The 15,359-nt window shown below is 32.2% G+C and overlaps 1 protein-coding gene and 1 long non-coding RNA gene across 2 annotated transcripts; both read right to left on the bottom strand.

The window, feature by feature from the left end:
• Positions 1-1,228: 1,228 nt before the first annotated feature.
• On the bottom strand, positions 1,229-5,461 carry LOC134247115 (uncharacterized). The gene is made up of 3 exons (XR_009987766.1): positions 4,840-5,461; positions 4,331-4,421; positions 1,229-3,317 (listed from the first exon to the last, which is right to left on the bottom strand). It is a non-coding gene; the product is annotated as an uncharacterized LOC134247115 (long non-coding RNA).
• A 1,681-nt stretch (positions 5,462-7,142) lies between these two features.
• Positions 7,143-14,066, bottom strand: LOC134247114 (apolipoprotein D-like). The gene is made up of 5 exons (XM_062729453.1): positions 13,826-14,066; positions 11,114-11,244; positions 9,853-9,938; positions 7,598-7,699; positions 7,143-7,444 (listed from the first exon to the last, which is right to left on the bottom strand). The coding sequence occupies exons 1-5, from the start codon at positions 13,943-13,945 to the stop codon at positions 7,290-7,292; spliced, it is 594 nt and encodes a 197-aa protein (XP_062585437.1). The 5' UTR covers positions 13,946-14,066; the 3' UTR covers positions 7,143-7,289.
• Between the last annotated feature and the right edge of the window lie 1,293 nt (positions 14,067-15,359).

Here is a 15,359-nt window from a genome sequence, read left to right as displayed (position 1 = left end):
ATGAATTTTCGATATTTCTTATAGATGGATTTTCATAAAACATTATTTATTTTGGAAAACAAAGAGAGATAACTCTAAAAAAAAATTGGTAAAACTTGTGTTTTTCACTATAGAAATCAACGGAAAACGGAAAATATTTTTAAAACATCTTTCCCCCAATGTCACAAAAATTCCTTTTTACAGGTAATATGGAATGATATTTCACAAATTCAGACGAAAGCTTTTTGTGTGACACGGGGGGAACATATGTTTATTGACAAAATACGATAAAAATGTTTATTTTCCACCAATTTTAAAGCAATTTACAACTGAAACATTATATTTTATTGATATATTCATGTTTTTTTTATTTGCCTAAGACGAAAAAAACATATAAGGAACATTTAATCATATCCAAGACTATTTCAAAATATGGTGATGCCTGAAACTCCGATTTCAATGGAAAATATCGTTTACCCCCCTTTTTTCAAGAGCTGGAATTATGGATAGTATACTGTTTAGCGCTGGTATTAAGACAATTCCTCAATTACCATTGAACTGTTCTTTGTATTAAACAAAGATTTTATGGCCAGATTGCTATTCAATTTGAATTAAATGGTTCCAAAATGTAGGCAGGAATCGAAAATTAGCGTGCGTATTTCTTTCTAAAGCATTATACAAATCAACGCTTGTTCAACCTCGAAATTAAATGCCAAAAAACCTATGTTTCTTTGTTTAATTTCGAAAATTTGACCCCTTGAAAATGTGTGATTTTCCACTGGTGTACCGGTAAATTCAAGCTTGTTCAAATCATGGCACCAGGGGTAGGATGGGGCCATCATGGAAGTTCAAACTTGTAGGGAAAAAATGTAAGCATCCTTACATGTAGTTAGTGTAGATTCAAGTTTGTTCAAATCATACTTTCCCTATCTCTTCATTTTTATTTGTAGGTCGGGAACACTTTTGCATTTTTAATTTAAAGCTTTTTAAAAGTAAACACACTTTTTCCCATCCACAGTGTTCAAGGGAGCGATTTGGCCCCTGGGCCTCTTGTTTCTTTTTGTCCCTTGAGGAAAGTCCTGCGTCTGTCATGAAGTGTTTCCTTCGTGGAAGGCCTAAAGGATATTCAAATTATTTTGAAAGATGAAATGCATTGTCAAGACTGATTTAAGTACTATTCCATGTAAGAATCAGGCAAGGGGCGGCACATGAGGTGTCTCAGATTTTTTTTAAACTTTGCATGCTGGTAGAGTATGCTTAGTGACTTCCTAAAATAAATATTTTTTTTTTCAAATCAGCGTCTGGTTTCCATGGCAACAGAAATACTCTTTTCGGCCTATAATGACTGAAATTCCCTTAAAAAATATGCAAAATTGCCAATTTTCAAGTTTGAATTAAAACAAGATAGGAAAAGATATCACAATTATGTTTATTTCTCATTAAAATACAGCTCAACTAGTAACTTGTCATAAATAATTGTAATATAATTATGTCCAGTAAGGTGTTCTAATTTTAGACAGAAAAGGGGAGATAATGCTTATATGCAAAAACATGAAAATATTGATTTTAAGGTGATTTTCGGCTATTAAAAAATATAAAAACCCAACAGCCAAATCAAAAGATTATGTTTTTTCCAAATACACCATACCCTGTGGCTTACAAAAGTATAAAAACATTTTTGTGCAAATTATATTAAATATCCGAAAATTATAGATGATTTTCATACAAAAAAGAGAAATTTCACTATTTTTGTCAAAGTCCAGTATATGCCATAGATATATACATCTGAAATTAATATAACATTTCTAAACAATTTCTTATTATTTTCAATTCAAAATACAACAACACAAGTGCCTTTTTGCAATTTAACAAAACACTTTCATGAACAGTGAAACTTTCTAATTTTGAACTGAAAAGGGGAGATAATCCAAAATGTGCAAAATCATGAAAATATCAATTTTAGGAGATTTTCAGCTATCAAAAAATAAAAAAAACAACACTCAAATTAAAAGACTGTACTATTTCCACAGACATCATACCCTGAAGCTTATAAAAATATAAAAACATTTTTGCGCAAATTATCATGAACATCTGAAAATATTATGGATGAGTTTCGAACAAAAAAGAAAATTTTTTAATACTATTTTTGTCGAAGTCCATATGCCAAAGAAATACAGGGTATACAACTGAAACTAAAAAAAATTCTTTTTATTTTAACTATAAATACAACAACACAGGTACCTTTTTCAAAAATAGGTATTGTCATACTCATGCCCTGTAAAATTTCTCTAATTTTATACTGGCAAAGGGGAGATAATCCAAATATGCAAAAAACAAAAATATAGATTTTAGAGGATTTTCACTTTTTCAAAAATATAAAAATCAAACAGCCAACAGAAAAAGCTGCATTTTTGCAAAAGACATCATACTATATGGTATATGAAATTAAAACATTTTTGTGTAAATTATTGCATGTATTAATATTGGGGGTGGGTTGGGGGATGATTTCTAACAAAAAAGAGCGATTTTACTTTTCTCTGTCAACGTCCAGTATACGCCATAGATGCCTGCATGTAAAATGAATATTACAGTTCAAAACAATTGTTTTAAATTTGCAAGTTCAAATACAACACAATTCTATGCTTTTTTTTCCAGTTAATCAATGTAATAATTTTTATGTCTGCCGACTAAGATGCTCTAATTTAACTGAAAAGGGGAGATAATCCAAAAGTGCTAAAACCTGAAAATATCAAATATCTGAGGCTGTTTTTGAGGTCAGAGAATACTGTATTCTTCAATTAGAAAAATCATTAAAGTGAAGAAGAAAATCTTCCTAAATTGTATAATATACAACATGATTTTTATTTACACACTGATATATATTTTATGTTGTCCTTTTTGTACATGTAATACATATCAATCATCACCACTCAATCATAACTAGTACATGTAAATATATTCATGATCTGAGCGATATTTTTCACACATTACACATGTTTGCCATTCAGGTTGATCATATATTCAAATGACTTTCAAAAAATTTCAACAAAGTTGAATTCATGAAAAATAAATCTTTTCATTTAAAATCTCACTACTGGGAAATATGTAAAACAGAGTATCAGAATTCAACACAGTTTTTCTTTTGAAATCAACAACTACCATTTGTTTAGTAGTCTCTTATAGTCTTATACCAAGACATAAAACTGTAATCTTTAGTGCTTATAAATACATGGAAGTCGAAGATGAAAGTCACTGCCTGATAAATTTTATCCAAAGTGTTGAACTGGTCTTCTGAACTCCAGTCTTTGTTTATTTGATGATGTCATTTCCAGAGATTTCTGAAATAATAAGGTTATCAATTATCACCAAACAATTGAAATTTATTGTATAAAAGGTTTATCAAAATTGAAGTTTAGGAGTCAGTATTGAGTATTCATTTATTATGGGACTTATGTTTATCTTGCATTTGCTTTATTACATTTGAATAAATTATATAAGAATAATGAAATTTTATTTTAAATAGAAATCATGAAACGTGTACAATTTACTGGGTCACAACAAATATAGATTCAAACAAACATGTAATTGGACCTGCCTGACCAAGTCAAAGACTCAAAGTCATAGCAAAAAAACATGATAAAAAATATTTATGCTCTCAAAAATATGAATCTGCAAATAAACTTTCATAAAAATATCATGAATATTTTCTGTGAAACTGGGCTAAACACAAATCACAAATCTAGGGAATGTGATTGTGAAGTCAAGGTCAATGTTGATGCAGTTGAATGGCTTCTTAATGTACAAATGCCACATGTAGTTGTACTGTTTGTGTAAAATTTCATACAAAACAGAGAATATTATTTTTAGCATCATGCTATACTTGACAAATACAGTTCACTGACATTGCACCATTTTTTTGGATTTTTTGATGTTCTGTTTTTTTTTTTTGGGGGGGGGGGGGGGGGGGGGGAAAAAAAAACAAACTCAGAAATCCTTTTAAATGTCAATTGTGAGTGTATGTTAGTGTTAGAAGGGGAGGGGTGGGTGATCTTCTTCTGATCTCAAATTGTCCACTCAAATACTACATTTCTCCAACTGTACAACACGGGTGTGTGTGTCACTATGTATGGGATGGGGGGGGGGGGTCTGGACTTTCAATAAACATTTCCTTTAATATATGTAGTAAAAACAAAGGGGGAGCCCCCCATCAATACTAAGTCAGTAAGTTCCTGCAGTTAATAAATCACATAAATGAATACAGTGCAAAGTGCAAGCATGTGTTGCTTAATTTTAAATACATCAATTTAAGCATACATGCATATCTCTACATACGACACAGACTGATCCTTACCATTGAAATGTTTCGTCATCTTCCAGTTCATGACTGTGAGATAAAACTCTTCTGTTTCAGTCACTTGGCATTACATATTGCTTGCATATGCCTGAAAATTTCAAGACACTAAATAAGACATGTCTTTAAAATCATATAATTATGCTACTTCACTTTTTTTAATATAGAAGTGAACACAATACATGTAATGTCTTAATGGACTGCATCATCAAATACTTGAGAAATTACCCTCAAACACCTTTAATCTGGCCAGATTTTACAACAATTGTATATTACAGAACATAGGTATCCGTTCGCATCATCTACCTGTTTGCGCGAGTCCGTTTGTGCAGGGTTTGTTCTTTCAAATCCAAATGAACTGGTCATGCAGTCCCCCCCCCCCCCCCAATATACTTTTAAATTACTGTTTAAAGTGTAATCAATAATCATTTTTAAAAAAGTCAATTTTGTCCAAAAATTAATTATTTTAAATTAATCTATTACCTCTTTCAAAACTACATTGCTCTCACCTTCCAAGTTGAGTAAGTGCCTAAGCGGTGTGGACGGTCTCTCTGTGGGCTTACTTTTGCATTCAGCTGGAGGGCCTTGTAGTTGAACTTCTGACATTGTTCATACTGATATCGGCAGTATGAAAAAATTGTCATTACCTTGATCAATACGAGTATAGTAATTCCATAGACATGTTATACACAAGTTGCTGCTACAGCTCACCGTCACGGTATCTCTCATCAGATTTTTCACTTCGTTTACACGTGCTTGCATCCATAGTTCTGTTCTTGTGAAGTCCTTTTATGCAATTTATGTCAGTTCACCCAGAGATTTGCAATAAATAATGCCCATTGCTCCAATACAATTTTGCAAAGCGATCTGCCATGGAGGCTGCCATTTTTATTTTACTAGCGCCACCTATAAAAACTGCCCAAGGGAGATAATTCTTACAAAGAATTGTAGCAAATTGCACTATTTGATTACCCTTTAACTTTGCAATCATTCATTTTCACAAAAATATTAAAGTATTTTTTATTTCTACTTTCCATCATTATTGTATTCATGTATTTAGTTTTTCCAAATCCTGTTGGGTTTTAAGGAAATAATTTCATGAAATATACACTATTTACATACAATGTATACAGAACACCCCCCTTTACAAATTTATCCCCAGCTGGGTGATGAATGAAGAATTACAGCAAAATCATTATTTATCATTCATTTTAGACCCAAATGAATACATTAAAATCAGATTTAATGAATTCGCAGATTTTCACTGTACCGGCTTATTAGTACTATCTGCCTGATTCTTACGTGGAACAGTACTTAAAATGACTTTATCTTTACCTTTCTGAGCTGTGTAGAATATGGTAAAGATGATTAAGTTTTATGCGATCAGCAAATAAATTTACTGCTGACATGATTTCGTGTACATCGTGTTATAAACAATGAGACACTAGGATAGTACTAAATTAGTCAAAAGAAATACATGACATCTATACTTTTACTCATAGACCTAAATATCAGGCCAATTGCTTGCAAAATTATATTATTAAAATCTGTATATTCTGAGTTATGTAGATTTACTTTTATTTCGCAGGTTTTATTTTTCGTCTTACAATAAGTATAAAAAGAATTCATTAGTCAGCATATTATAATGATGTATTTTTTTATATGCAAACAATGGCGTTATTTCGGCCACAGAACAAGTGCTGATATTAAACGAAAATGTTGATATTCTTCTTTCATCAACTTGTTTGCATGTCAATGGCTTGTGTCATTTAGAATGTTTTCGTATTAAGAGCATACAGTTTCTTTTTAACTTGGAGACATAAATTCCAGAAAAATGAGAGATAGTGGCGATAGAAAAAATGAGGTCATCAAGTTAATCATAAAGTGGTGTTGTTTGTTTAGCACTGACATATTCTTCGAGTAAAAAATACAAGTATTAAACTAATGTGTAAGATTATGTGTTACCCTTTTAAAAAGATAAATAAAAGACACACCAGAGTCTACTACTTTTTTTTCATATTTATATGTTTTTTATGTACATAAGATTCAAATAACAACTGAAAGGCAAAAGAAACAGTTTGATGTCATGTAGCTTTTCCATCATCATTTTAATTTCTTGTACATGTATGTAGAGCTGTAGAGGTCTTCTCCTATTAATCTGTTCATTGGGAAACGCCTAATAATTACTCAGTATTAAAAAGCATATTGTGATAACAATCTATATAAAAATGAGACAGGCTACTGACAGATAAGTCGATATTACAGAATTGTTTATAAACTCGTTGACAGTCAGCATTTCGAAACTTCTATGGTCGACATAATGACCCTGTTAACAAAATGTATTATCAATGGCTAGTGTTTTGTCTGACTTTTTTTTAAAACCAACGGTTTGGCCTTTGTTTTTTATGCGAATGTTGAGTAATCCGTCTTCTTGATTAATGCTGATTTAAGATGTGACTTGTCAAAAGTGAACGCCTTCTTCTTCTAGTCAACTTATCCTACCTCTGAATTTTTTTTAGGTATGTCTGTTTAATGCCCTGTTCACATATCTGTTTGTTGAAATTGTGATCTCGATGAATGTTCGTTATCATAATATTTTTATATACATGTAAAAATTTTCATTTAAGATATTTTTGTTTATTCTAATTTATTAATTCTAAATATTGAAGTTAACATGAAAGAATAACACATAAAAAATCATACTGTAACATATACAATGAAACATAAATGACAAACGTAAAACACTCATCATTATGGCGCTCAGATCCCCCATGTATTTTGATTATTCAAATTTAAAGGGAAGGGAAAATATCTGTTTTTGCAATGTTGTTAGGTTTGCGATGATATATATAATGAATTGATTTACTTGGATAGTTTTCCTTGTATTGAAAATTATTTTCTTCAAAGTTCTAAAGAAAACATGGAAAACTGCTTCGACTACATGGGAGTCTTTCTTGCACTACTTCCTATAAGGATATGGTTGTAAACATTGTCGGAAATCTGTTCGGATGAAGTTCCTCGGGTTTATTCGATAGCTTCTAAGAAAATTGTAGATTGACCTCAGTTTTCTAGCATTAGGATTCCTCGGCTCTCGTAGTAGAATGTAAGCATTTTCTGTCAAAAAAATCAATTCCAAGCACTAATTAATAAACTGTAATTTTTCACCAGTTGGGTCAGTTGCAAAGTTTTACCGAACGAAAAATGCATTTGGTAAATCTATGTAAAAGGAACGACAACTCCTGACAAGACATTGTCAATCATACTTACCGGACTTACTCCGCCCTTCCTGCCGACAGGAATATACAATGGCGAAGTTGTTATAGTCGGTTTTAACGACCCAATAGTTTCCATTGGGGTCAACTGGCTGGACTGAAATGATGGATATCCAATATATAAAATATTATAAATTTAAGGGGGGATTCTTTGAAAATTGTAATTGCATATATGTTCGAAAAGATTATTTGAATATTCTGTTATTTCCGCATTTAAGCTCATTCGGAACAGTTATATAACTTTATGTTATAAGTTGAACAATTTTGAGTCAAGGAGCTCCTTCGTAAATATTTTAAAACATGTTAAAAGAGGATGGCAATTATCAATAAGGTAAATGGGGACAATAATTCAAAAAAGAAACATTACAATTATGCTCAAGAATGCGAATTTCAATAGTGCTCTTGGTATAACTTAAATGAGAAAATGTGCAATCATACAGTTACGGTAAAGAATAACATTTGGCATAAGAATTATCAGTGTTTAGTGATAATCAGAAAAGTGTATATCTTATCTGTTTTCATGAGTAAGAACAAGAAATACTAATGTGCAGTGTTGATGCTGATATATAAAACATTTACATGTATAAATGAAGTAATTGAATTATATTGTGAGCAAGGAAAATTGTGTTTATGGTAAATGAGGACGTTTGTGCTTATGCCCAATCATGTAATTTATATTAATAGTTAATGGGGACAAATGTGCTTATGTTGAATAAGGAAATTTGTGATTTTGTTTGAATATAACGATATTTGTGGTAATGATTAATGATGAAAATAGGAATCATGGTAAATGGACTTAACTGTGCTTTGTACCCATGGTGCCAAGGACAACTGTGCTAGTGCTGAGAGGGTTTACTGTACCACATGTAATCGTGTAAGAGATTTATTTGTACTTAAAGGTCTTGTGCTAATAGTGATTTTTTTTTGCTAAAGATGAAAAAGGACAGTTGTGCTAAGGTGAATGAGGACAGTTGCACTAATGATGAAGAAGGTCACTCATGCTAATGGTGAAATATGTTATTTGGGCTAATGGAGAAAGAGGTCTGTTCTGCAAATGGTGAAAAACTCTATTGTGCTATTGGTGAAAAGGGTCTACAGTGATAATGGTGGAGACGGTCAATTGTGCTAATTCTTTAAAAGGTCTATTGTGCTAATGGGAAAATAGGTCTATTGTGCTAATGGTGAAAAGGGCCAATTGTGCTTACCGTGAACAAGGACAATTGTGCTAATGTGGAAAAAAGGTATTGTGCTAATGGTAAAAAAGGTCTATTGTGCTAATAGGGAATAAGGACAATTGTGCTAATGTTGAAAAAGGTTAATTGTACTATTGGTAAAAAAGATCTATCGTGCAAATGGTGAATGAGGTCAATTGTGCTATTGGTGAAGAAAGTCAATTGTGCTAATGGTAAAAATTCTATTATGCTAATGAAGAAAGAGGTTTATTCTGCTGATGGTGAGAAAAGTCTTTTGTGCTATTTGTGAAAAAAGTATATTGTGCTAATGGTGAACAAGGTCTGTTTTGCTAATGGTTGATAAGAAATAATGGTGAAAAAGGTCTATTGTGCTAATGGTTAAAAAGGTCTATTGCACATATGGTGAATAAGGACATTTGTGCTAATGTTGAAAAAGGTATATTGTGCTAATGGTGAACAAGGACAATCGTGCTAATGATGATCAAAGAGACATATGCTTTTATTGTAAAAAAAAAAGACAATTCTACTAATGGTGAAAAAGGTCTATTGTGCTACATGTAACGGTAACAAGGAAAATCCTGGTAAAAGAATTACGCTAAGGGTGAAAAAGATCTATTGAGTTAATGGTGCAAAAGGTCTATTGTGCTAATGATGAACAAGGACAATTCTGTTAATGGTGAACAAGTAGTTGTAGTGAAAAAAATGTCTAAATGTTCTAAATTGAATTGTGAAAAAGGTCTATTGTGCTAATTGTGAACATGGACAATTGACAAATGTTGAAAAATGTCTATTGGGCTAATGGTGAAAATGGTCTATTGCGCTAACGGTGAACAAGGACAATTGTGCTAATGGTGAATTAGAACTAATGGTGAAAAAGGTCTATTGTGCAAACGGTGAATAAGCGTTGGATGAAGAAAATTGTGTTTATCATTTATACAGTATTAAAACTAACCCCGTTAACTAGCTTTTCCTGCCTGAATCTATTTAATCAATATCTGAATCTAGATATATGGAGAGTCTTTTATGGTCAATTTTATTTTTTCAAAGATGTACTTACAAGGAGAAAAAGTGACGGAAAGTCTCGCAGGATCGTGTGGATTCACGGCTCTAGCGGTACCTTCTACACGAACAGGTTCACCATTTCTAAAATTAAAAAGAACATAAAATAATATGGTGTTCTCAGGACACGATGCCATGACTTTGAAATTAGGAAACTTATTGAAGGGATATTTAAAAGCATTTTATTACAATCCGTTGAATCGTGTCAATATTTCAATAAAATTAATCTATTATTAAGAATTTGTCGGTTATTACAATGAAAATTGCATCATGTATGCATTAACGGAGGACAGGGGTTTAGTTGGGGTTTTAAAACTGGCTGTGGAGGATACTTAATATAAAAAGACAATCGTTTTGCTTATGTCCTTTTTAGAACAACAGAAAGGTTAAGGAGGGCCTCTTGTTGATTTAATACGTGACACCATTCAGCAATGTAATTAATTGTGTCCAGCGTCGCCTGGAACGTTGAATGTCAAGGAACTGAGTTAATTAATGTATTCTGACAAACCTTAAAGTGCAGAAAGGCTTTGTTAGAAACAATCAGGTATATATGTATGTTTAACATCCCCAGGGGTAATGAAACTTGAAATGATATGCTTGCAATAACAATTGAGAAATAATTTCCTTATTTATCTAAATGTACTGTTACATATATGTAATTTCCAATCAAAAACTAGTAAATGTAAATTTCTATTTGTTTTCTATGCGATAACTCTCTGAAAGTGAAGTGAGTTGATTTCTTGATAATTCAGTCTGAATGTAAATTTCGCAAAGTGAAAGGTCAGAAGGAAAGAGGCCTAATACGCAGCCATGTTTACAAATCTCGTGCAGCTGTCTTAATTTGTTTCTGATGTCACTGGGCGAGGACTATTGAAATTGACATAAGGGATTTTATTTTGAATCGTAAAGACAAAGCTTTAAAATCTATAATAACAATTAAATGTGAATATAAGAAATCAATGTGTATTTTGATGAGTATGCCAGGGACATCATTGGCAGTTGGAAATGTGGGATTTTTATCTAACATTTCCATCTTTCATGGGTACCCTGGCATAACTAACAAACTAGACAGGGATTCCTGAAATCAACAGAACACAGAAGTTCTGAAAATTGAAACGTTTTCGATTTAACAATTAATTATAAGAATCATAAATATAAGAAATGATTTTAAAAGATGTTTAAATTTCCTTATTAAGGGGGAAAAAGTGGCCTCAAACATACAAAAGAACATATATTATCACTCTCTATTCCATCTTTACCTTTCTTGCACTCCTGTGTTGACGACCCTGATTGTTCCGTCATTATTTCGAGTGTAACTTGCTTGAGAACACGTGACTCCAGCTTGGGCCGCTAAGGGGAACCTTTCGAATTCGTACCAAATGCCTAAATACTGAAATAAAGTTATGGGATAAAGATATAATGAAGTTCTGAATTTACAAATGCTTTTATTTAAGATTAACCAGAAGACCGTTATGCAAAAATTATCCCACGTTTCCAACTTGTTGATGTCCCTGGCATACCCTACAAACTTGACAGTGATTCCTTATATTTCTATTTTATTGTGAAGTAAAATTGTAAATTCAAAAAATTGTTGTCTAATAGCTTTAAACACGAGGCCCCCGCGCCCATGTCAATTTCAATGGCCCCCGCCCACTAACGTTAAACACAATAACAGCGGCATAAGATTAACATGCATATAAGGCCTCCTTAAGTAGCTTTCCTGATATTTCGCTTGGAAATTCCAGTAAAATTCACAAGAAATCATATCATCTAACTTTCAAAGAATTCATAGAGAACACAAATAGAAATGGAAACATTTGAGCAACGGCGCAGTATTTTTGCCTTTACTATCATACATGTATATAGGTCTAACCAGTTTCGTTTTTTCCCTTTCAGAACTCGGTTCACATTACACGTGGTATTCGAGTTATCGAGATTCTGAAGATGAACATGTATCCTTCCAATTGTAGTTTCATTTGTGTGTCTGGTCAACCCTTATCATTAATTGGTGACCAATACGATGAGTGCAATGTCCTTACATAAATTTGTCCGAAATATCTGACTTTTTTTTTTTTTTTTTTTTTTTTTTACAGTTTTGATATTTTTTCGTGGCAGGAAAACGTCAGAACCGGCGCCAAACTTACGAAAACTTGGAAATCGTCGTCTCCAACCGGAGGCGGCATTCTCGGCTTTATTTTAGATACTTAAAAACCGAATTTAGCATGAAACTCACATGTTATCAATAGTACAAAACGTTTAGTGCTTACCAATATCGTTTTTATGGTTCATCTATAAAATATACAATCGGAGGAAAACATTTCATCAGACTGTCGAGATTTGTATTCAGTTCGTTTCTTATGAAAACCATTGCCGTGAATCAGTCCAAAAACTACACTAAGCAAGCCATGAGCATAATTTCTTGAACAATGGCTGTTCTAACACTTATGCATACAATGACATATACGTCTATAATACAATATTTGCATTTGTATTTGTTTTCTCTGTGATACATATAACTCTTTGAAAGTTGGTGACGTTGATTTCTAGGTCAATTAAGGGCTAAGGAGGCTTAATATGCATACAAATCTTGTGCGTCTGTCTTTGTGTCTGACGCTAAGGAGGTCTAATATGCATGTAAATCTCGTGCAGCTGTCTTTGTGTTTGACTTCAGTGGGCAGCACGACTATTAATTGAAATTAACATGGGAGACCTCGTTTAATTTAAATCTATAAGTCTACATTTTTTTTAATTTAGCTTACAATTTTATTTCACAATGAAATGGAAATATAAGGAATCACTGCCTAGTAAGTATAATATGCCTCCCTGTACTTACTAAACAGTGATTCCTTCGCCCGTTATGCAAATTATCGAACGTTTCCCACTATCGTTGATGACCTGGTATACTATGCAACTAGACAGTGATTCCTTAGATATTTAACATACAGTGTATTTGATTTCACTTTGAATATTCTTTTTTATATACAGATGTAAATACATGTATAAACATTATTAAGCAATAAAATGACTGTCTTTCTTTGTTAGTTTTGGAATTTATTAACGTTGCATCCATTGCCGAAAAAAAAATACATAGTACGTATTTCTCCTGCAACAACTGCTGTATAAAATGCCCTACTTAAAACCAAAGAAAGCATTTTATTATATAAATGAATTAACAAAGAACAAAAAAGTTTGTAATTTGTAAATAACAGATATTGCTAAACGTCACATAGTCTATCCGCCCTAAGGTTGTTCTAGTACATGTAAGTAGCATTAATTGCGCGACTGAATAAGATACTACTTCAGAACGCAAGGTTCTTCTCTTTGAAAATATTCATATGCGTTAAGTTAAAGGTGTACATGTGTTTAAAAATGAAATGGGAGGTGGGGTTGGTGCATGCATGGGGATGGGGGTTGTCAAAATCAATTATGGCCAAAAACACAATTAAAGATTGAATTTTTCTACACAGAAAACATGAATGTGGTTTGTGGAAATAAAAAAAATTAAATGAAATTGAGATTTCAGTTCATTAAAATTAAAGAAAAAAAAAATACTTTCCATTTTTATTAATTGTAGTTTTCCATTTTTATTAATTGTAGTTTTAATATAATATCAAAAGACGGAAGTGAGCTTAAATTACTCACTTTTATTACATGATCAAAATAAGTATGTGAGTTTAAGAAAAAAATTAAACGTGTTTTATTAATTTAAATGTTTAGCATTCATCAACAATTGGGAAGGAAGGAAGTGAATTCAAATCAAAGTTTTTCACACACGTGATTGTAAGAATCAACTAAATGTGTTTCATTAGTTTTTGATGTTTGGAACTAATTCACAGTTTTGGAGGAAGCAAGTGTTTTACTCACACGGGTGTGGAAGAATCGTGATATATTAAACGTGATTTATTAATATAAATGTTTAGCATTAATTAACAATTTGGGTGGAAGCAAATGAATTCAAAAATTTTACTCACAAGTCCAACATCGAATGGACGCACGGTTGGAATTCTAGGACAAAAACCTCGGCTTGTCACTTGTCCATAAACTGACGAAAAACCTAGAGCAATCCCGAAGAGCACCCTGATGATGGTCATGTCTCCTATATGAAAAATGCCACTACTACTCAGACTCCCTTTGATTTAATATATACCTGTCCTAATGGGGCACAGGCAGGTGTCAGAGAAAATCCTCAGGGCCGTCATTAATTGTCTATTTTAGTGTCCATGCACTTAAGGAAGAAAAAACAAACAAATCAGACAAACAAAATAATCCTTCAATATTCTACACATTCCTGTCTGGGCATTAAAGAAAAAAAAACTTGCTTGATCTGGAACTAACAGGTACATTTGTCGTCCATTTCAATTCATTAGCATTTTTACATAAAAGAAATCATCTCACGTGCGTTGCATCTTTATGCACGTGTGAAAAGTGAATAAAATAAAGGTCAAATCCTTTATTTGAATGACTAAGGAAAAGGCAGTTTTTGATAGTCCTTAAAACTAAATTCAAGTTCATAAACTCATCCTCCCATTTAGGATGAGGATAGATAAAAGGGAGATTAGAACTTTAGAAAGTTAAGGTCAGATGATTATGTTCCTCGTCGATCAGAAATCGAATTTGTAAATTTGTTGTTATGTGTACATGTATACGAAATATTTAATTATAATTACCTGTTGATTTCTAAACTTGTTTCTATTTGTCTTAAAATAATCAAATTGCAGAAACAAATTTTATATTGAATATTTAAGTTATTTCCAAAAGGGTTATGTAGGAAACAGCATCCTTTCGCATCTTGCACTAAGGTGCGTCAATTTTTTGTGAGGAGACACGTTAAAGGAGCAAGAATTCATTCTATAAATCTTGGAAAAAATAATATATTGTTTAGGAACGTATCGTTTGTCCTTAAAAAACTCGATCCCTTCTAGCATATATTATCTGTCTATAAATCTGCCTTGTAATAAAAATCAATTTCTTTTAGATTTTATCTTCTCTGTATTTTCAGCAAACTTTATCATCATCATCTTTAGAAACTTTTCTTCTCTGCATATACCATTTTCTGGATAATGAATTTTGAAGATTTAGAGTCTAAAAGAGTATTTTTTTTAAAAATTGAATAAACGCGCACTTTTGATTGATAGGAGTAGTAACAATTAAAGCTTTACGATTATGCATGAAGTGTACCAGACCGTTTTGAATTGAACTACGATGTAAAATGACCACTTATTTCGTAAGTTACGTCAATGCATGTAATTGAATCAATCAAAACAAAGCTTCGGCGCATATTGTTATAAAATCTTCTGTCATCCTTAGACTTTCAGTAGGGCGTGGCATTCTGGGCGCTACGTAATTAACGTCTCTCAAATGGTGAAAAAATTCTCATTGGTTTAGAAATTAATAACATACGGAACTTTAAATTGTTGCTGACAAGGTTGAAACGACTTTTAAGCCCCACCTCTTTCGTCTAACGAGACACTGTTTTCGGATATTTGCTACACTCGTTGACATTCG

The sequence above is a fragment of the Saccostrea cucullata genome, unplaced genomic scaffold (genome assembly GCF_032062105.1).
Source record: "Saccostrea cucullata isolate Sc308-1 unplaced genomic scaffold, CSIRO_AGI_Scuc_v1 ctg8689, whole genome shotgun sequence".
Classification (NCBI taxonomy): domain Eukaryota; kingdom Metazoa; phylum Mollusca; class Bivalvia; order Ostreida; family Ostreidae; genus Saccostrea; species Saccostrea cuccullata.
Note: the sequence above shows the minus strand (reverse complement) of the source record. Positions and strands in the feature narration are given on the sequence as shown.

What these genes read in the sequence shown, in the direction of transcription:
- LOC134247114 (XM_062729453.1), bottom strand. Translation starts at nt 13,945, where the DNA reads ATGACCATCATCAGGGTGCTCTTCGGGATTGCTCTAGGTTTTTCGTCA. An exon ending in GTCCATTCGATGTTGGACTT is followed by an intron (nt 11,245 to 13,825) that starts GTGAGTAAAATT and finishes ACTTTATTTCAG; the next exon opens with TATTTAGGCATTTGGTACGA. An exon ending in TTCCGTCACTTTTTCTCCTT is followed by an intron (nt 7,700 to 9,852) that starts GTAAGTACATCT and finishes CCATCATTTCAG; the next exon opens with TCCAGCCAGTTGACCCCAAT.